Source organism: Anser anser (assembly GCF_964211835.1).
Source record: "Anser anser genome assembly, chromosome: 6".
Taxonomy (NCBI): Eukaryota; Metazoa; Chordata; class Aves; order Anseriformes; family Anatidae; genus Anser; species Anser anser.
The window spans coordinates 33,307,101-33,329,720 of record NC_139726.1 but is presented as its reverse complement, the minus strand read 5'-3'; the positions used below and the strand labels follow the sequence as shown (position 1 = coordinate 33,329,720).

Sequence of the window (22,620 nt, the reverse complement as noted above, 5' to 3'; positions counted from 1 at the left end):
TCTGATCCTGGCCTTCCTGTCCGAGTAAGATCTACAGAGCCAAACACGCAGAGATACTTCGTCTTTGTGGCTGACTCTCCATGAAGCCTTGGATGTATCTTCCATCCAGAAAGCTGTACAGAAATCTTAGTTAAGCCTCTCTGCACAAAGAGCATCCCCAAGGGCTAACTTCTAAGACAGCTTCATTTCTAACAGAACAATTTGCCTGCTTAAAAACCTTCCATCCCTGAAGGACAAAGGGCCTTGAAGCATTATGAAAAAAATGATTCAAATGGGTCCTGGAAAGGGTACAAGAGTGACATCAGCTCCAGAAGAGGAACTGGAGCAGGTTACATACAGCTCCTTCAAAACACTTGCTGTGGATTTACACCACAAAAAGCTCTGGAGACAGGTCCAGAGAGTGCCCTGCCCTGCAAGGAAATGGGCCCCTGCCTGCAGCTACTGTGTCCAGAGGGCCAAGGAAATGCCTGAGAAAGGACACAGGTGACAGTACTCCCCTTTCCCATACAGTGCTGCTGTGCTGCATGGAGATGAGAGGGTGGCTGTGGTCCTCACTTCAACTCTGTTTTTTTCCAGGAAGGGGCCAGAAATATTAAATGTCAATGTTCAAGGCTCAGCAAGATTATTTTGAACATGTAGCTAAAACTTTGCTGAATCAGTAAGAGGGAACAGGCACATATGGCTTGCCAAGAGTGCAGTAGGAACTCTGAAGCAATGCCAATCATATTGTGCTTTCATCTGAATCCTCCCAATGGCAGAGCGCACGCAGCATCGTGACCACACCGTGACATCCCTGAGTTTGTGCCCGGTGAGACAGGAAGGAGGTGCTTTCTCGTGGGCCGCCACTACTGCCTCCCAGAGGGCTCAGGCAGCTCCTGTGAAGCGTTACGCTGTGTGTACAACACCTGTGTACACTGACACTGCAACAAATTCAGGCATCCAATCCCTTATTGCAAGGCCGACTGCTGAAGTGCAGAGCCGTGAGTGCACTCCCACAATTGCTACTGCCCTGGGTCAGTCCCAGGACTCCCTCTATTTCCAACGTGTAACACAATGTGGCTTCCAAATTCTGAAGCAAACCCAGTAGTTACTTGGCATTTACATCTGCATTAATTAATTTCTTTAAAGCTAATGCAAATATTTGAAAGCAAATTACTAATGACACATCCCCTTACAGCAAAATGACTGCTGTCACTATTTACAAAGAAAGAAATGAATGAAGGCCAAGTGGGAAGTGTAACACTCCGAGCTGGCACAGATCTAGGCAAACTTCACCTTGCAGTGATGGTCTCTCTGAAGCACATCATGTTCTTTCAATCCTAAACTTCCCCTGGGTATAAAATGCCAACTGTGTGTATTGGTTCTGTGATATGTTCAACATGACATTTACCAAGCACAATGCCATGAAGATAAAGAAGATCAATAAACAAAGCAATGTGGAGACTATGGCTGGCCAAAGAAAGATTCTTCTCTTGGAGATAACCAAATATTTGTTCTTGGATAAGAAGTGAGTTTGTTGTTCGTTTTTTGTTTTTAAATTCTTCCTCATTCCTCTCTCGTTCCTTCCCAGAAACAAAGAATAAAGGAGGAAATACCAAAGCTAACATAGCACAGTTCAGTCTTTCTAAGTAGAAAATTAAGCAAAGAAAAGGGAATCCCTCTGCAAAGAAACATTCACCAGGTCAGAATGTTTCAGCCTTGCTGGGTTAGTTGATAAATCCATTTTTTGGTGAGAAGGTCCTGATACAGAAAAACATAAAATGCAGTCAGGCTAGACTGGGATCTTCTCTGGAAAGACACATTTTTACCTGTTTTAGGTTTGTCTCGCATTGGTGTCATGTACCCATCCTCATCCAGCTCTCCCCGGATGACCCGCTCAGGTATGAAGACTGTGGGATCAGCGCTGTACCTCTGGGTGCTGCTGTCCTCTTTTGCCAGGGTGGCCACTTGTTTTCGCAGCGTGCCATTACAGCAGCTATCTTCAAAGATCTCTGCCGTGGCCCCTTGAGCAACTGGGGCTTCCGGGATTATGCAGCCAGGAGCTCTGTATGGCATCGGCACTCCTTGCTCTGCAGCATAGCCGCCATCTCTATACACAAACTGGTTCTGTTGGAAAAGAAAAGACAGCATGACAAAGGAGGCTCTGAACGGAGGCAAGATTCAACAGCAAGTCATGTCTGCGGCTCCCGTGGCCTTCCTGTCACATCTGCCCAATGATGCATTTCACCAGGCAGGAGAAGCCTCATCCATCCTGCAGACTGCTGCATTTCCAGCGCTGCGGGACCAGCAGCAGCACAGGCTCCACAGCAGGCCAGCAAAGCATCTGCCTGCCCAGTGCTGCTGAGCTGGCTTCCCCCCAGGAAGGCACCACCACTGCAGCAAGGGCAGCAGGGAAGTGAGCTGGCTAGAAATGGGGTTAGAAAACTTGTCTCCTACCCAGACGTGGAGGTTGGAGATGAACAGCTGCAAGAGGCAAACGCAGTTTCTCCTCTTCCATTATTTTGGCAGCATCCCAGAACAAAAACCTTAAACCTTATGGTAAGCAAATCTTCTGCAAAGGGGGCCAGGGAGAGAGGACACCATCGTCTTTGACCTGTTTATTCACAGGGGGCTACTTTTAGGGTGTCCTGCAGCACCAATCACCACCCAAACACTACGTAATCCCATCAGGCAGTCCATTTTGGGCTGGTGAGCCGTGCTCTCACTGGCACCTCAGTGCAATGGTTTGATGCCACCTACCATATTGCTTGTCAGCAGGGGTGTGCAAGGAAATTTTGACATCATGACCTATAAATAAGAAGGAAAAATGGACAGATTCATCCAAGTGTGTTTCCTAAATGCTTTTTCAAGAAATGTTGGCAATCATTTTGTGTGTGGGTCCACAGAGCTTGTGGATGAATCCAGGCTGGGTTCAGAGACCCCTGACTATTTGATGGCTTACACACCCACACTGCATTCACTGTTGGCTTTTGAGCTGTATATGTAGGAATAAGGAGCTGGAAACAGACAACAGGTAGTGAAGGAAGGAGGAAAACCTAAGGGATGAAGGTTGAATGTGAAATACTTACTCCTGACATAGGGGTGTAGGCAGGAGGAGGGCTGTGTCCAATTTCACTCTAATAGGAGAGAAAAATGGAATGATGGATACTTAAAAAGAGATTACATGAATGAAACAAGTCACATGAGCTGTATGAGGTAATGGGGACAAACATGCACATCAGATTTCCTAACTGAATCCAAAATCCAAAGAATTAAATGATGGCAAATGTCTCACCAATGTCAGCAAGTTGTGTGCCCACCTGCCTCAGGGAGGGCTACCACATTCCCCTTGATGGGTAAGATTAAGTGCCGTGTTAACACCTACTGACAGCCATCCATATATTCTGCAAATATCTCCTGTCTCATTTTTGGAAAAGCAGAGAGAATGACAGATGGTGGATAGGCAGCAGAAGTGCAGAAAGCACCTAGCTCCAAGCAAGGCTTCCTATCCCAGGGACAAAGCAGGGAGGGCACGGGACTGTCATTAGTCTGTCGCAGCTAGTTTGAGTATTGCTGAGAAAATAATCCTGAAGAGCTTTGGGAAGCCCAAATAGAACAACATCCCCTGGACTTCCACTTGCCAATGTCCCATGGTCCTGCTTTCAACACATATCACCCTTTTAACTTTAGCTCTGTATGACATGCTAACAGATTTTACCAAGAATTATAGAGGCTGCAAATCAATGTCTCCATGCAGAGATCATCATTTTGAGATTGTTTTTTTTGGAACCATCTTACAATGCCCTGTGGACCTTGAACTGCTGTAACATCAACAGCACAGAGGCTGTATTTATATCTATTAGTGCTGCTCAGAACTGACCTGTTTCTCACTGAGAAAACGCTGATTTTTGGAGGTAAATCAAAATAAAACCTTTTATTATCATGCGTTTTGCTACTGCTAAAATGCTCACTTTTAGATTTCAAGATCTGTTCTTCATAACTACTTTGCTTCTAATTTTGCTTCAAAAACTTCATTGCATTTCCCTTATCTCCTAATCTGGGGAGAGAAAAAGCCTGGATTCAAAAAAAAAAAAGAAAAAAAAACACCAAAAAAATATTACCAAAACCCAAAAGATCTAAAATTGAGACAAATGAAAAAAAAAGACCACTGCTTCAGAAAATAAATAACCACCCTGAGAACACTCCACTTCAGAAAAAAAAAAAAAAAAGGTTTTCAAAAGCAATATCCATACAACAAACATACCAAAGTTAGAATACACACTTCCTCAGTTTGTAAGGATGGCAGATAACACAGTCAAGCTTCCCCTTATAAACTTCTTGCCAAAACATCAGGATGGAGATGATGGTGACTATTTAATCTTCCGTTACTTAAAAAGGGTTTTGGTTTAAGCAAAGTATCTGCATCAGGGAAAACCTTTAAAAACAAACTTTTTTTAAATGCTTGCTGGCTACCTGCCTTAAGCCCATTTCTATTGATCAAACATGCTCATTTGCCAGTATCAGAAAAATTCCCACAGCCATTTTGTTACTCAGATCCAGCACCTGGGGTCTGAGGTATTAGTGTGGTGGACAAGCCCTAGTTAGGGATACACTTTTCTCCATTTTCATGAAAATTCATCGGTGTTTAGCCAAGCTATGACCTTCTAAAAAATGCTCCAGGTTGCAAAATACAAAAGTGCAGGAAAACCTCTGTTAGGTGAATTGCCTGTCTGCCCCTTGTTGTCAAAGCCTGAACAGGACTCTCTCCGTACGTGTTTTGTCCCAGGGAAATAAGGTTCTGGAAGGAAGTCATGGAGAGGATCTTGCCTGCAGTCTCAGAGAACCCCCGCCAGTGCCCAGGGAGGAGGAGGAGGAAGAAGAGCTGAGAGGCTCTCAAGGAAAAGTGATGCTGGAAAAGCTGGCACCAGGTAAGTACAGCGATGGTCAGGAACCAGGGAATGGTGGCTTGCAGAAGATCATAAAGCAACGGCCAGTGAGAGAGACTCGGAGTCTCCTATGATTTCCAAGGTGGCTACAGACCTCCGGAGAGTGTGAAGAGCTGTGGCAATGTTGTGGTAGTATCGAACGCAGTTCAGTAGAGTTTGCTGCTGCCCAAATGAGAAGCATGCATCCAATTTTCACAGACACTAAACAAGTGAATATAACCGCTCCTTTACTATTTGGTACTACACAAGCTGTCTTAATCACCTTTAGTTTACAGCCCTCTGTTTTCACAGAGGCACCCCCATGAATTTCCACTTGCAGTTCGCTGATTCTGGATGAGTAAGGGGAAGGCTGTCTTAAACTACGTTTAGTTCACAGCCCACAGGGATCTCTTAAAGGCAACTTACAAAAGCAAGTCTTTTGTCAACGGCCTTGACTTTGATACGCAAGGCTGTTTGCCTCTGTCAGTAAATGTTTAGATGATTAAAAATTAAAATTAATTCTGTGCTAGGATGGCCACATCATCTATCTATGGACATGCTTTGCTCCACCCTCATCACAAAAGGCTAAACCCACCGTCCTATCTTTAGATTTTCTTGGCCATGATTCTAGCATTTAAGTACATACTATGCAAGTGTAACAACATAATAACATGCCCTCTTAGAATAACCCTGTCCCAAGACATCAGGAAACAACGGACCAGCATTAACACACTTACTGCTATTTTTGCTGATAAGACCCTCCCCAGCCAGTGAGCTGCCAGCTGAGATCAGGGTAATGGTATTTTCTTCATGCCTCCCCTTTAGCTCTGTACTAAACATAGCTGTCTTGCAACAGCTTCTCTTAACACAGAATCTTACAGCTTGGCTCTTCTCAAACCGCTGGTGTCTGCACCCATTTTAATTCTCTACTGTTTTTCCCCATGAGCTAATACCCTGTGGCCACTGTTCCAAAAAGAGGAGGCAAAGAAAACAGCTGCGGTGCCAATTAGTGGGGCTGAAAATGTGATATAATTGTTTAAATGTCTTTAAATTGCCTGCTAATTGCAACGTGATGTCATCATTTTGTAGGCTTCCAAGATAAGTACTGAAAGCCCCAGCCAACTTTTATTGGTCAGTCCATGAATCACACTGTGAGCAGAAAATGCATCTGGATCTTAGCAAGAAAAACTTAAATAGCTTGATTTGTATGTGTGAAGCAGTTTACTTTGTTCTTTTTATTTTTTTTTGATTCAGTTGCTTTTGCATTTTAAATGCTATCTTGAAAGAGTAGCCTGTGTTCCTTTACTGGGAAGACCTAGGTTTTTGGATTTCTGATGCTGAAATTCTGACCTGAATGATCACTGTCTCTAGCTTGTTGTGATGGACAAGGACTTCAAAAAAAAAAAAAAAAAAAAGGAATCAATAATCACCCTTTTGATAGTGTAATATGCATTGTATCTGTTAGCTCCACAGTGCACACATCCACCAACACTAAACCTCTAAGCAGCCTCCAAAAGGAGCCCAGCATTTTTAACTGTCCATGAGCAGCCCTAACCAGAAATGCCTGAGATTTCTTTCTTTATACTACATGATTCAATTTTCGGCACAAACATGACATCGAGGAGAAACGATTAAAAACAAGCAAGTATGCCCTAAAGCCTTTTTAAAGGCCCTTTGGTATTAAACACCAGTGATGTATCAACTATTGTAACAGCTAATGCATGTGTAAAATGAGCCTTGATAAAAGAGAGGTAAATAACACTTTCGTGAATATTGGCTTGTGTTATTGCTTTCTATTCATTAATTGCATTTTCCAATTCCTTGCTTCTAAAGTCTCCCAAAAGTAAATACCTCCTCCTTCATAGCAAGGACATAACATTGCTGGCTGCCTATTAAACCACAATGAAATCGAAGCCACGTTGGGTCCTGCTGCTTGTATGTACGCAGTTGTGTGCCTCTGCCTTACCTCTTTTCATTTGGTTCCGGCGTTGTGCCTGGAGGATGGCACCCAGGGCCACGTTCCCGCTCCTACCTGCACTGCAGCTCGCCTGCACCAGCCTGATGGTGACCATGGCCTCCTCCAAAGCTGCACCCGATGCAGTCTTCAGCTGGAGGAAGTGCTGAAGGTCAGTGACAGTGCTGCTGGGGACTGTGGGTGGTTGGAACTCCATCACCAAACAGGTGACAACTTTACTCTCCAGCAGGATCTGGCACCCCCATGACTTGCTTGCTAGCACAGCCTCCCAGCAGCACCCTTAGTGCTGCGAGCTTGTTTTCCCTGAATCTGCTGAGATTATCATCATTCCTTGTTCTTTAAGCAATCTGCTAAACTCATGTGACTGACAAATTTCTCTTTAGTCAAGGCAAGGCTTTAGTAAAGTGCACACACACACACCTGAACCCAGATAGTGCTCCTGGTCACACGAGCACCCCTTTCACTCCATCTGCTCTCATACATGAAAAGCACCGAACCAGGCAGCAGGAGCAGAACACTCCCCTGACCTTCTCAGTCCCCACACGTACCGTCCAGGGGCATCTTGTGGTCCTTGCTTCAGGCAACTCAGTGACCACCTGTTTTGATTGAGCTCTGTGTGCACTTAGAAGTAACTCACTTTCCTCCTTACCTGATTAGAAACCAAGCCAAACCAGGTTTATCTGATTTAAAACCAAGTCAATATCCAGACTCAAGTCACCACACTGCAGCCCCCTAGCATAGCAGGTTGAGCAGATCTTGCTGCAGCAGTTTGCCCAGAAAGAGGACAGCTGATTAATGCAAGTGGGTCTGAATAATATGTTCGGGATGCTCTGGTGGGGCTGCAGGCAGAGCACACCACGCAGAGCCATACCACCAGCCCTGAGCAAACTCCAGTCACATTTCAAGGGAGCTGCCTGGTATTTACAACTGATCTTAACTGAAATTCAAATAGGAAAGACCACTGCAGGAGAGCAGCCATGTCTGCTCAGGAGCAGTCCTGCTTCCCTCTGCCCTGCCTCTGAGAGCAAACATGTCTGAGATGAAAATCAAAGGAAAAAAAAAAAACCTGCACCACAAGACTGTTGTGTAATGCTACACAGAAATTAAATGCTGTTTGTATAGTGATGGCTAGAGGGCTTTGCAGAGCTCTGGAGGTTTCTGGTCCTAGCCCCTGCTCAGAGCCAAGCTGTATGTAAAATGAAAAGTGCAGCCTGGCTTGACAAATCCAGCAGACCACTCACATTTGCAGAGTCACACACGTTTGTTGCTCCACCAGCACTCGCGCTGCTTCCTCAGGTCTGGAGAGAACAGGTTCAGGGAACCTTTCTCAAGAGGAAAGTTTTGCTTCCTGCTGTCAAAGCAGCAGTGAGCAGAGGCAGGAATGCTATACACACAGGACAGCTTCCCCACACCAGAAGACCCCCTTGCTGGCACAGAGCTGGTGCACAGGTAAAATGGATGTAGCACGCTGGTGATCCCTGCGTGGGTCCTGCAGGACCTGAGGGTGCTTGAACTTCGGATTTCGGATGCTACCACTTGGTATCTTCAAGCAAGCCGCAGGGCACACATACAATTAGATCTGTTGACTTGTACAGGGATGGACAACTACCCTGACTTAAGTAGCACCCATGAGACTATGTGAGCTTTGTAGTTCATCCTGTCCTCTTCTGAATCAGTGAAGTTTAATTTTCTACAAAAGTTTCCCACCACTCCTTCCTAAAGATAGGTAAGTCTGGAGCATGAGGCAAACCAGAGAATCCTCAGTGCTACTGGAAAGGATTGCTGTCTGTGGGTATGGTTGGAACAAGGTCTGGGAACACTGAGGTCTATGTTTTTTCCTTCATCAGCTCACTCCTCCCATGCCTCCACCACGGAACCACAGGCACTGCTCAACTGGTATGCGAAATGAGATCAACCAAGGGGCCCTGGGCTGAGAAGCTGTCACTTCTTTGCAGCGCTGGCTGGACACAGAAGTTCATGAGTCTGACATTCCTCATGCTCTCTCTTCTGTCCAGCCCAGGCTCCTCATCGTACTTAAGAAAACTCCCTTCTCCACTAGGCACTTTCTCTAGGCCTGTGAAGAAAAGTCCCCAGGTTAGACAGCTTGGTACCAGGTATGAGTCATCACTGGCACCTTGCAGCACTTTAGCACACAGAAAAACAATCACAACATGCTGGAGACGTACATCTTCTGAAACCAGTTTGGGATCTGTGCATGTCTCACATCGGTTTTCTCAAGCACACAGACAGAAATATGTCCTTGGCTCAATGGTCATGAAGTCCCGCTGGGGAGCAATGAATCTCGGTTGGAAATTACAAATTCCCAGCCACTTTTCCAGTATTAGCCTTTTTCAGAATATGGGTAAACGTTTTAACTTGAATATCTATGCACTACAAATATAGAGAAAAGTGTAAAGCACCATTCTGTGTTAGCTCTCATCTCTGATGTCTGCCCCTTCCACGACCAAGGTATAATCCATCCAGTTTAGATCAGTGAGATGAAATTGGAAAAACAAACAAACAAACAAAAAAAAACCCCAAGGACTAAGTCTTTTCTGTATGTATGCGTTTTCTGCTTGCCATTTGTCAGAAAAAAGGTGAGATGTGCAGGCAGTGTAAGCTCACAGAGGCTGTGGGTATGACAGAAATATGCCAGAGCATGTCCAGGCAGTATGGTGGGTTTATGACATTCCTGAACTTGTTCAATATCAGTACAGGCAGTTCACTGGTGACCTGGATTCAGTTCAGTACTGACTTAATTAATAGCTGCAGGTGACTCGTAGATAACATCTGTCTGTTTTCAGACTTACAGGTTCTTTTACAGCAATCCATGCACAGTGGGATGCCCAAATTTCAACAGAGCCTTCCAGGAGTAATATGGTACAGACTGTGAACAGTTAATGGCATAAATCATAAATGAAACATGCCTAACGTTCTTGGCATAGGGGTATAGGAAATGAGATACCTAAATACTGCACAGACTATTTCCTGTGCTATTACTGGAAAATACCAGACATACACCCTCCTTTTTCTGTCTAAAACCTCACCAAGTAAGGGAGTAAAGGATTAGAAGACGGCTGATGAAAATAGCCCGTTAAGAGATGCAAGATGTGGCCACAAAATCAAGTTTCCAAGCACACTGGCACGGAAACATAGGTGAAGTGCTCTGCCATAGCCCCACCTTCTGTACCTAGCTTGTGAATAAAAGCTGTGCCCCGCTATATTGTGTCAAAAATCCTCCATGGAATCACCCCTCAACCTCCAAACTTCCCAAACCTTTGTCTGCCCGAGCTTGAGGAGGGTTGGCAAACAGACTTCAGCTGGCAAAATCTGCGATTTGACATAAGCATGGCACAAGAGCGAAGATGCAAAAATTTCTTTCCCCTGCTATTTTGTATGAACACACTGGAGTGTCAAGCAGACAGGAGAGCAGGAAGAGAGGCAGCTTGCATGTGTCTATCTTCCTCCTTCAGTCTCTTTTACTCCTGTATACTCCCTGTCACCCATGACTAGTTTTCTGTCACTCCTTTTCTTTAATACGCACTCTGAGACATTTTGCAGTAAATGGCCCCTTTTAACACTGGACCAGTTCCCCACCGTTTGGAAGAGACGATGTACCATCGCCTAGCTACTCGCACAGTTCCCTGAGGGAGAGAAGGGTCCAGGCACTGCTCCTGCTCATGTAACATCTGTCCAAAACACAGGAGCAGTGGCAGCTCTTTTTCTGTACAAACCTAGAGCTTCAAATCCCCAAACAGGGAAAGGATGGGGAATGGGACCTTAAAGCCCACAACAGGGCCATGATTTGTGATTGCGATATGGCAGACCAAAAAAAAAAAAAAAAGGCACAAAAGAAAGTTGATGAGCAACACTCTGAGCAGCAGCCCCCTCCTATGCTGTGCGCTGCATCGCCATCTTCCCCAGTCTGTTTTATACAGTAATCAAAGGATATTCTGAGCCTCTCAAAATGCCATCAGCCCTCATTGAGAATGAAATAGAGCACATCTCCACTGAAGCCTTTACAGCAGTAATCATTACAGCATGCTGGCCTGAACAGGGAGCTCTTACAGACAAAGATGGGTTTTAAAAATAAAATAAAAAAGCCTCCCTAAAATCTGAATAGAAACTTGATGATAATCTCCCAATTTTATTATGCAAGGGGGAAAAGAAACCCGTAATTGTGCACTCTTGGTCTCTTATGGCGAAGAATAGGCTTCTTGATGAAATGCTGAGTTGATTTAGAGCAGGGCTGAGGTTCTGGTGGCAATAATACTCTAGAAGAAATAACCATCCAACTGATTTGGATAAAATAATCATTTTTTAACATTCTAAATCTAAACTTCATCTGTGCCTCCTCCCACTTCTCCCCACCACATCTTTTGGAGAGTCTTTTTATAGCTTCCATAATTTTTCCTCCCCCCCCTTCCAAACTACACCATTTAACAAGAAAGACAGACTCTTTACTCTGGCTAACAAAAGGAATTTTAGGCTGTGTTGGCATTTATCCCCACTGAACGTATGTTTAGAAAGTACAGTATTTGGCACAGGACGCTCCCAAGTCTTCCTGCTACCTTATGCTCCAGGCGTTATCACACGAGTGCCGTCGCCATGGGATGCTGTGGATGTTGCTCTCCGGCTTGTGAGCCCCAACCATCACGGGCAGACAGGTGTTCAAATGACAACTCCATGGAGCCTTGCCAGGTGCACTTCCAAATCACAATCCCTTGTATTTTCAGGTGTGGTGATTGTTTTAACAAAACCACGAACACGATTCCACAGAAGCAGACGTTTTTCACTAGCAATTTCTGTTTCAAACCCAGGCACTGAAGGAAAATTTTCTCCCAGCTCTCATAATTATTTCCTGACTCTTAGTCCATTTTTCCAACTACTGAATTATGTAGAGTTGTTTAGCTTGCTTTTTTCCAAGAATGCCTCATCAGTGGAGTGTAGAAATATTTATTACTTATTCTCTTTATATCTATTGACTTTTTTCTTTTTGGGAAAGAAAATGGATCAGCTGTGAGCTCTCTTGACTGTTAACAGAGCCAGCAGCTATTCATGGATTAAGCAGATGCTGCCTGATTTAAAACCAGTTTATACTGAAGCTCAGTAAATTTACATGTCAGATATCAAGGTTTGAAGCAACAGACAGCTACTGTCTCTTCCACTGATTCCACTGAGTGTTAACTCGCATTAGGTCTCACCAGGAGTACTGTGAGCTGGTGACTTGTTTTTAAACATGCATTAAATTCTTAGAAAAGGTATGCTCAAACCCAAATGCCAGCCAGCACTTTCAGAGTGTCTGACTCTGCATGCCTGTATTCAGGAGCCTGAGTTCCGACAGAAAACAACTAAGACGTTTAAAAAACCCTGTTAAAAATTCCTGTTTTAAGGCACTTGACCTGCAAATCAGGAGGCAATTTAAGAAGTTGGTCCTGATATTCTATTCAGGATGAGAAGGGCTTGGTCCTTGAGAAATTTCACTGATTTCAGCTGGCCTGGCTGCAAAGCAAGAGACTAATTGCCATAAAACAGGTTTCAAAGATTTCTCTGTGAAGAGCTGGGCATCATCTATTCTCTTTGAGTTCTCCATATGAATTTTCTTCCTTTTTCCTCTGGCAAACGTAGCACGCTTTAAAAAGGTATTTAAATACTCGTATTCTAAATACACACATTTTGAGAGAAGCTTTCCTTTTTCATGTAAATTATTAGACTGACATAATTTTTCATCTAATGCATTTTACAGCCTATTTTTGCATGTTTATTCTTCCTACTTCATTCACCCTGAGCAATGAAATAATGCTGACTAGTGCCACTCTGGTATTAGTCCTGCTTTTCATGGACTATAAAATGGCCTGGTGCTATCTACATTTCTAACAAAGACTAGAAATAGACACACTTTATAGAATACTTGCCAGAAGAAGAAAGTTATTGTAGGTAACACATTTGTGATGGCTGACTAGGCACCAACAAAACACGAACAGCTACTGAGAACTTCATAATGGACAAGGCAGAGCAGAACAGACAGGAGCCTCCCACCACCAGGATGTCATTAAAACTTAGGGAAGCACAAAACAGGAATGAGAGATCTTTCAGGAGAGCTTGGTGGGACTTGCAGAATTACTTTGAAGGTTTGATGGCAGCAACTGCAGTATTTGGTACACTGTTAAATAGACTCTACTAGGAAAATAAACAAAATGTAGTATTTACTGAAAGATACGGGATGGATTCATACAGAGCTTGAATATTCCTAATGAATCAAACAGTTTTTCAAGAAGCAACAGAGCTAAAAAAGAGGCAGAGTCAATGTAACCTTCTGAAATACTATGAAACCCTTTGATACAACCTCTAGCTGATTTGCAAGTTCATCATGTATTGCAACACCTGCCTAAGGAAGAGAGATCCTTGCAGAAACACAAAAGAAAGACTACCAACATTTTCAACATTTTTGATCACCTTTTAAGGAGAAGGAATTAGACACTGGACAGAAAAGTAAAACAACAAAAATAACAACAAAACCAACAAACAAAAAAACCCACAACCCAACCCGACATGAAGCATGAAATCTAAGGAAAGATTTGGTTATTATTTGGGGGAAGATATTGCAGAAGCAGAGGGATGGCAAATGACACAAACAAACCTAATAAAAAGGAAACATCAGTGGTATTCTGCCCTAACACCAAACGTACAAATGATGCTATCCTACTCAGGCCCTTAGGCAGAAGAGATTTCTGGTAACTGGCAGTTCCTTAATCTAGCACAAAAAAGGTGTGTGGTGGACAGCATTGGGATCCAAACCCTGCTTAAGTCCATGTTAAATGCCCACAGAGACTCTTCTAAACTGTGATGTATTTTCCATCCCAAATGATACAATCAAGATAATCTTTTGGGAAGACAAATTGCACCTCAAAGAGCATTTCTGCACTTGAAGTAGAAATTGGGAGACGAGTCCCTGGCTGATTTTATGCCAGGAGGCTAGACAAAATACTTGTACACCCCCATCTAGCCTTGATACCTCTTGACACAAATTATCTATTGACTTTGGGATGAAGTAGTTTTACTGCTATCAGCCCCACACAGCCAGGATATGTCTGGAGAAAAAGTCCACTCAAGAGCAGGGTCAATTAACTGCCTTTTCTTACAGGAAAAGAAGTGAGGACCAAGAAGACAGTGATTGCTACACCAAAGCCCTGGGCACAAGGAGAATCACAAACAAATCATGACTCCCTCATGAATTCCTCTTTGCCAAGAGAAAAGGATGCTAGCTTTCCCCACCAGCAAGGCCAGTACCCCTCATACAAGCTCACCTGTGCTGGCACACTGGGAAGTGCCCTTCCAAATCCTGACTGCTCTCCAAAATCCCTCCTTCCAGCACCAACTGAGGAGAGTGGTGCTTACAGACCCCACCTGCTGGATTTCAGTCTGTAAGGGAGGTCATTATTAGACCTCAGATCTGATCTTCTACCACTGAAGCACTACAGGTACCTAAGAAATTCAGCCCTGCTACTTAAGAGCCTAATTAAAGTCACTGAATTGCGGCAGCCATCTCGTTGGGTGAACAGTCCCTGTTGTCCGTGATAAGCTTTGGAAGGGAAGATGCCACACCAACATGAAATGCATCTAAAAATCACTAACAGCCTTCTCCTTTATAATTCTGTAATTTGGAAATGGCTACTTTTCAAATTCAGAAACCAGATCAAATTAATCCTAAAGGTAACTCCTTGCCCAGTTTCTCTCTGGAATGATCTTTTTATATACAGACACGTACAGATGTTCAGCCATGAGACATTCCCAGCCCTAGAGCTCTGCCAGGACTTCTGGGGTGGCATACCAGACACTACTCAGAGAACTAAAAGCTGGCTTTTGGCATACCAGACCCTGCTGTAGCCAAGCAGAACAGTCTCCCTGGACATATGAATTAGACCCCTCTCCTAAAAAACTAGCTTGATACTTAATTGCAGGGTTGGCAGACATTCCATGATATACAGCGAATGGAGTAAAATTACAGAGACAGCATCAGTGAGTAACAAACAGTATAAACGTTTTTCAGGAGGAATTTGCCAAGGATTTAGAGCAAAAAGCACCACTGGGTACACAGAGTGCTTTCTGTATTAGTATTATCTCTGTGCACACAGGACAGTACTTGTTACAAATACCTGAATGAATCATCTAATGGCTGTGAATGTAGGACACTCAAACACTAACTGGGGTACCGTGCTCCTGGAAACACTGCTGAGGATTCAGTTTATCTCTCAGAAGCACAGACCTTCTAAAACTCCATGTTTCTAGAATATCTCTAGACAACGGAAAATAAAAGCTGGAAAAAGCCAAAGAGCTGAAATTGCAACTGAAGACTTCAGATGCCATGAAAGAATTCAATTTAGCTTAGGATGCTAATTTTTATTTCAAAACTGCATCAGTCTTGAGATGGACTTTGTAACACAGGGCACTATTATGGGCTTAGAGTGTGGGCAAGCTTCTGCTCCCAGCAGCCGAGGTCCTAAAGAAATGCTGGTACGAAGCCAGTCTGGGTGTGATGCAAGTGCTGAAGCTGTGCCTGCGCCTTGCACCTTCAGTACAACTCTGTAATCCCTGGAGGAAGAAGGATGTGGCACTCCCTGTGGAGCTGGAAACTTGCCACGAGGTTTCCCTCCTTCCAGCCCTCTTTCTGTGAGCAGCAGCTCTGTGCTACTGATTCACATCCAAATAGCTCTCACATGGGAGGGAACAGGCACATGCTGCTTTATGCATCCAACCAGTGCTTTATGCTCAACCAGTGGCGCCTCTCCCAGGCCAAAGCTGCAAGGATTTAGGACTGAGATCAACCCAGAGAAACTTCAGCACTTTCTTTAGAAAGTAAATGCCCTTTCTCAGGCCTTTGGAGCCTAAGAGTGGGGAGGCTTATCATCTCACTGCTTTCTCACTGCAAACTTCTGTCCCCAGCCTGTGGTCCTGTAATGCTTGAGTACAGCCGTCAGAGGAGTACAACACCCTGCCACCATATAACCTGCTTCCCCTTCACTAAAATGACAGTCAGAACAACTAAGACGTGAAATGCAGTATCTTTCAAGCTTCTCATCTCTGAAAACGACAAGAAGATTATGTAGCTCTTTGCGTGTTTTACTTCACCACATTGCCTGGCAATCTCCCCATAAAATTGAATTTGCCAGACGCAGTGAACACAAACTACCTAAGCTGTATCAATTCATTTGGCATTTATGGCTGCAGCGATACCATAATGAGTTTGTGTAATATTAACGTTCACTATACCAAACAAGCACGAATTGCAAACTATCCAAAAGAAATACAAAGAAAGACATAATCAGGCAACTGCAGGTGGAGAGATCTGCCCGCACATCAATTCTGTGTGATTCTTATCGCTGACATTCCCTGGTACTGCACTATATACAGTAAGTGCACAGTTGCCTTATAGGAGCTACTGGATATTTTGTTTCAAACCAACACTAATCTTCACAGGAAGAACAGTTAACACACCAAGAACCTGAGTGTTTTCGAAAAACACAAAGGCACTTAGCTTTCTGTACAGAGAGAACACAAATGTACTACATCCAGAAAACAACAACAACAACAAAAAACTTCCAGCAAAGGAAACCAGGAATGCAAAGATTCTGTGGGGCTTTGATGCAGCCCCAAGCCCCTCCAGCAACTTTGTGCTGTGGCCTTCCTGCAGTCTGGAAGTGCATGCCTGTGTGGCAGTACTAGCAGTGCATTCAGGAGATGCAGGGCTGTTAGCAAATAAAACTGAGACTTATACTAATGCAAGACACTGGACCAGCCCCTCTATATTATAAAGGTTAATATTGTTACAGGTCAGAAGTCAGTCTGCAGCCACTCCAGCAAGTGCTATTATAAATCAGCTGGGAATTCAGTGGCAACTTCTTTGCCCATCTGTTCTTTCTGCCTTAAAAATTACCCCTCCGTAAGGAGGCTTCTGCAAAGAAGAAAAACACTACAAAGCTGGAGGGGGTGCAGAGCCACAGAGCTGAGTGTGAGCCTCCTGTGCCCCAGCTGCCCTCTGTGAGTTAGAAAACCTTGCTCAGAATCTGGAAACTTTTGGCAAAGGGTAATTCCAGATTCGTTTAAGTGTTAGATTGTCATATGATTCCAGAGAAAAATTCCCAGCAGTAGGAGTTGCTGAAAGCAGGATACAGAGTTGCTATTGTCATTAAACTGAACTGCAAAGCAAAGCTCCCATTGACTAAGTGGGAGCAGATCACAGTCTCAAACCAAGACGGGAAATTGCGAGCTGCAGAGAAGAGACATCACATCAAGAATGTGATGGAGCCTCTCTGTGTGACAAAATGAAGGCCTGGGGTCTCCTTCTGCAGTTCTGCTGACTTCAGGGGGATCACATGTGCAAGCAGTGTGGCTGCAGGTGGGGCAGAGGCTGTGAGAAAGTTATTTAAATTTTCGCACAGTAATAGTAATACATTTCTGGGTTTGCTTGCCATGAATTTCTCAGTGGGAGTGTTGGCTACCCTATGCTGGTCTAAGTGTTGGTGTACTCTGCTGTGTAAAACAAAGTTACAGTGATTTACAGCAGTGCACAAGTGAGCAACTTTTGAAGGTAACTATTGTCATTTCCTCCTTTTCTCAGAAGCTGGCAGCAAAGGAAACAGAACCTCTCCAGAGACAGCTGAAGTAAAACTAACTTATTTCAGATCAGCGTCAGCCCTAAAAACTCTCGTTGCAATAAAGGGGAAGTTTCTTGTTTGTTGCTAAATCATGCATCATTCACCTCTGCACTGCTGTCTAGTGATGCAGGAAAACCACTGGGTGAATCCAGCTTAGCCATTGGGACTACAACCCAGCCTCTTCCAAACACTTCTCAAGTCTCCTTGCCTTTAAAAACAGTAGCAATTTCCTTATGAATTTATCGGATATTGTTTAAGGTTAGGTTTTGTCTTCCTTATTCCAGAATAATTTACTCAGGAGAGGTGAAAGAGCATCATGCAGAGTACAGTCAGGACATGAATATTGACCTGGTTCCAGAGCTCTTTGCTCCATCACTTACCTCCTCCCTGCCACACGTGGTGTAATCAATGCATGGAATCACAGAATGGTTTGAGCTGGATTCAGACCAGGGTGTGAATTTGGGACTATCTATACTATGGAGAAATGTTTGATAGAATTCTAACCCATATGGAATAAATACGAGCATTTCAATGAGACTGCACTTAGTGTTTCAAAATGGGACTTTCCACTAAAAGCAGAGTGGAGAGAAAAATCCAACCCAACAAGGGAAGTCCCTAATTACTGAATACATCTGATGCTTGTGCAAATGTCCTTGCATCAGCAATGACATTTCACCATTTCTTAGTTTTGTGAGAAGGGGGGGCATCTGCTAACTATAAACTATTAAAAGGCCAGAGCCAAATGCAGCACCGGGCAGAGGTCAGAGCTGCAGACAGGAAACTCCAGAGTGAAAAGGAATTCAGGAAACCTGCACTCAGGTCCCACATACAGCAGGGCTCCTCTCATGCTGTGGCATTTACAGCAGAATTAATTTCACCAGACCTCGTGCACCAGGTCTGAGACTGCTCTGGAGCTGTCAGCAGTCAGTGGATAGAGAGAGACACCTCGAAAATGTGACTTATCCCACTGTAAATATCCAAAGTGGGCAGCAATCATCACCCCCTGGATGTTCAGGTGAAGAGCTTAGATTGTATCTCTTTTTGATGGTTACAGTTAAGTGAGCTGAATTCCACCTGAATCCTCTCTGTGCCTCAGTTGTCCCTGTAAAATGAACATCATATCCTTCCCTAACAGGAATGTTACAAAGATCATCATGCCAAAATCTCTGATATGCTCAGCCAAAACCCATGCTTGTGAAGGCGGGCCCTGAAAGCATCACATATAAACAGGGAAAGGGGCTGGGTCTGAAATCTGGCTTGAGACACAAAAGCAGCATTATCTGTATATTCCAGCTGCCCTCAGTTACATTAGTGCCAACCCTGTCAAGACGAAAGGATTGCAGGGACAGAGAATGAGAGCTATGTACTTCCTGGCCAGGATGGTACACAACTGAGAAACAACACTGCCTGACTTCACAAGCTTCAGCTGTGCTTTCAAGACAGGCAGTTCAAGTCAAGCCTTTGTTCACTCAAGGCTGAGCTATTAATTCAAAATTCACTTGGGCACAATGAACAGGGAACCCAGTGACAACATTTTTATAGTCACTCTCCTTACAATGGAAGCTTGTAATTCCCAAGGCAACTCTCACCTGTGTTTGATTAGTGTACTTAAATCTCCACCTGTGCTTTTATAATAAGCAGTATTTTCCGTCAGAGCTTGCTCTTACCCTGTTGGAATCAATTCTTGTCCTGGAAGTGTAGATGGGAGGAGGGATATTGAAGGCTTGAGGAACAAGATACTCTTCAGCATCCATCATATCTTCCAGGTCTTCTTCATCAAGAAGGTTTTGAAAGAACTTACTGTCATTTGGACTTGGTAGTTTCATACGATCATCTCCCTGAATAGGTTGTATGGAGAGAGGAAAACAGCAAAGAGATGGATTAATTTCCCAACAGGGAACTTAGGCCTTCTTCATGCCCTAGCAGCCAGGCTGCAGGGACCGCACATGCTGTTTTGTTTATTCTAAAGCACCACATCCACATCATTTGATTTTTTTACTGGGAGTATGATGACAGAAAGGGAATAACTGCATAAATCAAGCAAAGCCTTTTTTTTTTTTTTTTTTTGGCATTCTTGTGACTGAGCTTTTGTTCTTTCTTCCTTTTCCCATACAAGCTCAGTTTCTGACCCAAATTCTGTCAAGGTCTGTTGTATTTTGTGAAATATCTCAGCTATTTAGGCTTACATGTTGGGGAAAATAACATGGCAACTGCTGTGTTTGGATGTTTGCTTTATTTTCATTTGTATTTTTAGGGACTCGGTGGGCTAAATTTCCCTCTCATCCATATGGAAAGTTCTGCGGAATGTAACAGAGCTGAAAGCAATAAAAATCAAACTGGGTAACAACAGCAGCAACAATGATAAGTATTTTTTATTGAAACGGCATCTACAAGCCAGAGAGGCAGATCATGGCTGTGCTTTGCTCAGTGCCAAAAACTATCAGAAAAGGCAGCTCATGCCCTAAACGCCTAACTGCCCATAGAAATGATACTAAATTTAACTGCATGGATCAAGAGTGGCCTCCCCCTCACGAATTACTCTACCACATGTGAATTCAGCAAGGAATCATGGCTGCACTACAGCATTCATACAGACCTGTTTAAAAGTTCAACAGCAAGCTCATCGTTCTTGATGGCCTCTGGAGGGAAGGGGGAATCATAATGGCAGAGATACCAGCGCAACAGAGTTACCCTGGTTTCTCTTCAGGATCTACATGGCCCATATTGTCCGCAAGGATCCCTGGAGAAGCTTAACGGGAAGGAATACCCACTAGACTATATGTAGTTGTAACAAGGGAGGGAAGGGCAGGGGAAAGGAAGGCGGGGAAAAGAGATTTTGAATGGGGAAACATGTCCTATCTAATTAAGTATTTAATCAGACTGATTTTTTTTCAGAGTCACTCATAACAGCTGAACCTACGATTTAACAGAGTGGGGAATTCCACAGGAGAAATAAAGCACCGTAATTCTTCTTGACCAGCATTTTACTTTTCAAATTTATTTTATTTCTCCTCAAGTTGCAGGAGAGTAGCATATGTTGGCACTGTGCAATAATACACCTTTAGCAGGCTAGCATGCCTACACAGTGAAATGAAACGCTGTGTGATGAGACTACCACTAGTCCCAGAAACAGTCAGGAGGCATGGAAGCGGCAGCCTGTACTTCTGGAGAATCTTCAGCTAGGAATCTTACCTCAGTGTGAAGCTAAGAACCAGCTGGACTTATCCCCACACTGTACTCCATGATGTGGAGGCGATGTGAGTGTAAGAGTACCCGTGTCAAACTGATTTCACGCTTTGGTTTCTGGTGTTCCAACATCACCCTGCTTCTTTTAGTTTTACTTTACTTCCATTCGCACTGCTCACACACTAGGACTAACCAAGGACTTTACCAAATGGTCAGATTCGTTTCCCATGGCTTGAGATTGAGATGTAATAAACACATAACTCTAGGTTTCTGCAGGGTGTGGGAGCAAAAGAAAAGTCTACACATGCCTGTGTGCAGGGTGTACATGGTTGTAGCTAGATTAGTCAACAGATGTGTCTGTGCTGGTATTGACACTGTCACAAGTGTGGTTTCATGTGATGAAGCATGTTGGTGTGTATCATACAGCCTGTGAAGCACTACAAGCTGCACAGAGCCTACACAGCCTCTCCAGCATGAGGCACCCATATGACACAACTCCCTGCCTTCTGAGAAACCTTTATGTTTAGGCTATGCAAAAAAAAAACCCCACAATCTCAACAGCGCAGGGAAGTTTCTTTTCAGGGTAATCCCCTGAAATTTAGCCTAAGCAACTGCACAACCAAGCAAGTCCTTGCTCTAAAGTAAGTCCACTGATGGATAATTTTTTTCTCCCAATTTCATGAGAGAATGCAAACTACTCAGCAGCTTGCAAAGACAGAGCTCGTGTATGTGCTCACAAACACAGACTTAGGAAGTGAACTTCAGGTGTTTCTCCTAACTTCTGAGATACCAACACTGGCTATTCTACTTTACTACTGTATAGTACTACAGTCACTGTGTTTGATTTAAGTTCAAGAGCATTCTGAACTCCCAAGATTCAAAGGCAATCCCCTTAATAATCTGGTTTGATAGGCAGAATTCTTTTCTCTTTTCCCCGAATGTTGCTTACCTGAATTACCAGGTACCTTTGAGGGTCTCGAGCCATTCTAGAGAATTCAGCAGCCAGCTCCTTGAATTTAGGCCGACTGTCAGCATCGATCATCCAGCCTGGGGACAGATCAAAGACAACAAAGTAAGTGGTTACTTGTCAAGGAAAAAAAAGCATTAAGTTTTTAAAAATGCACAAGTTTGAAGTGAAATGATGTCCTTGATAGTTCTTGCCTAGAGAAAAGATGCAATAAAGAGCCCAGGAAAACCGGAAGGGCGGAACTCTATGATGCCTCTAAAATGGAGAACATCTGGTCCCAGCCAGAGGACACTGGATGTTCCACACTGCAAGGGTTTCTTAATTTGCTCTGAGTTCCTGTTCCCCATCCCCAAAATAGAGTCCGTAACATGGCCTTGTAATTTTCTGTTTTTGCCCGTTTAGATGGCAATTCTGACCATCTTATATTATGGATCTGCCCAACCTCAAATATAATTAATCCCCGATCTCATCTGAGCCTAGTGGGTTTATTACAAAGTTACTGCTAAACACATTTCTTTGAACTACTGTTCCACAGTGGTTTACATTACAAAGAGCTGTTTGACAGTTCTATAGGATGACTGACTTTCCATCCTGCCTTTCAGTTAATTCTGCATTCATGTATCTGCATCATTAACACAGATCTCACACAAGGCATTAGAAGCTATTTTAATTGTGCATGGGTGATTCTTTGGTCCTTCGTTCTCCCAGAAACATTCATTAAGAACAACAGTTCTCAATCTCTTCAAGTGTTTTCTCCAAAACAAGCAAGTAGCATAGGCAGTCACTACTACCAACTAGTTTATCTCAGCATCAGCTTTTTCTAAGGGAAAATTCTCTCAGCAACTCCCCAAGAACACGTTCTCATTTGTCAGGGAGGCAAAATGAAGCAGGCCTTATCTCCTTCATAGCCTTTAACTGAAGAAGTGACCAAAG

General features: G+C 43.7%; 1 protein-coding gene across 18 annotated transcripts in view; it reads right to left on the bottom strand.

The window, feature by feature from the left end:
* The window catches only part of ERBB4 (erb-b2 receptor tyrosine kinase 4), a 581,012-nt gene that overhangs the window by 9,151 nt on the left and 549,241 nt on the right, over positions 1-22,620 (bottom strand). For 13 of the 18 annotated variants that reach the window (XM_083841514.1, XM_083841526.1, XM_083841515.1 and 10 more), the window contains 5 exons: positions 21,670-21,767; positions 19,202-19,372; positions 3,069-3,116; positions 2,740-2,787; positions 1,809-2,106 (listed from right to left, as the gene is read on the bottom strand). In XM_083841514.1, the coding sequence (XP_083697640.1) occupies positions 1,809-2,106; positions 2,740-2,787; positions 3,069-3,116; positions 19,202-19,372; positions 21,670-21,767 (663 nt within the window). The remainder of the gene's footprint in view (positions 1-1,808; positions 2,107-2,739; positions 2,788-3,068; positions 3,117-19,201; positions 19,373-21,669; positions 21,768-22,620) is intronic. The other 5 variants (XM_083841527.1, XM_083841525.1, XM_083841529.1 and 2 more) reach the window with 3 other exon arrangements.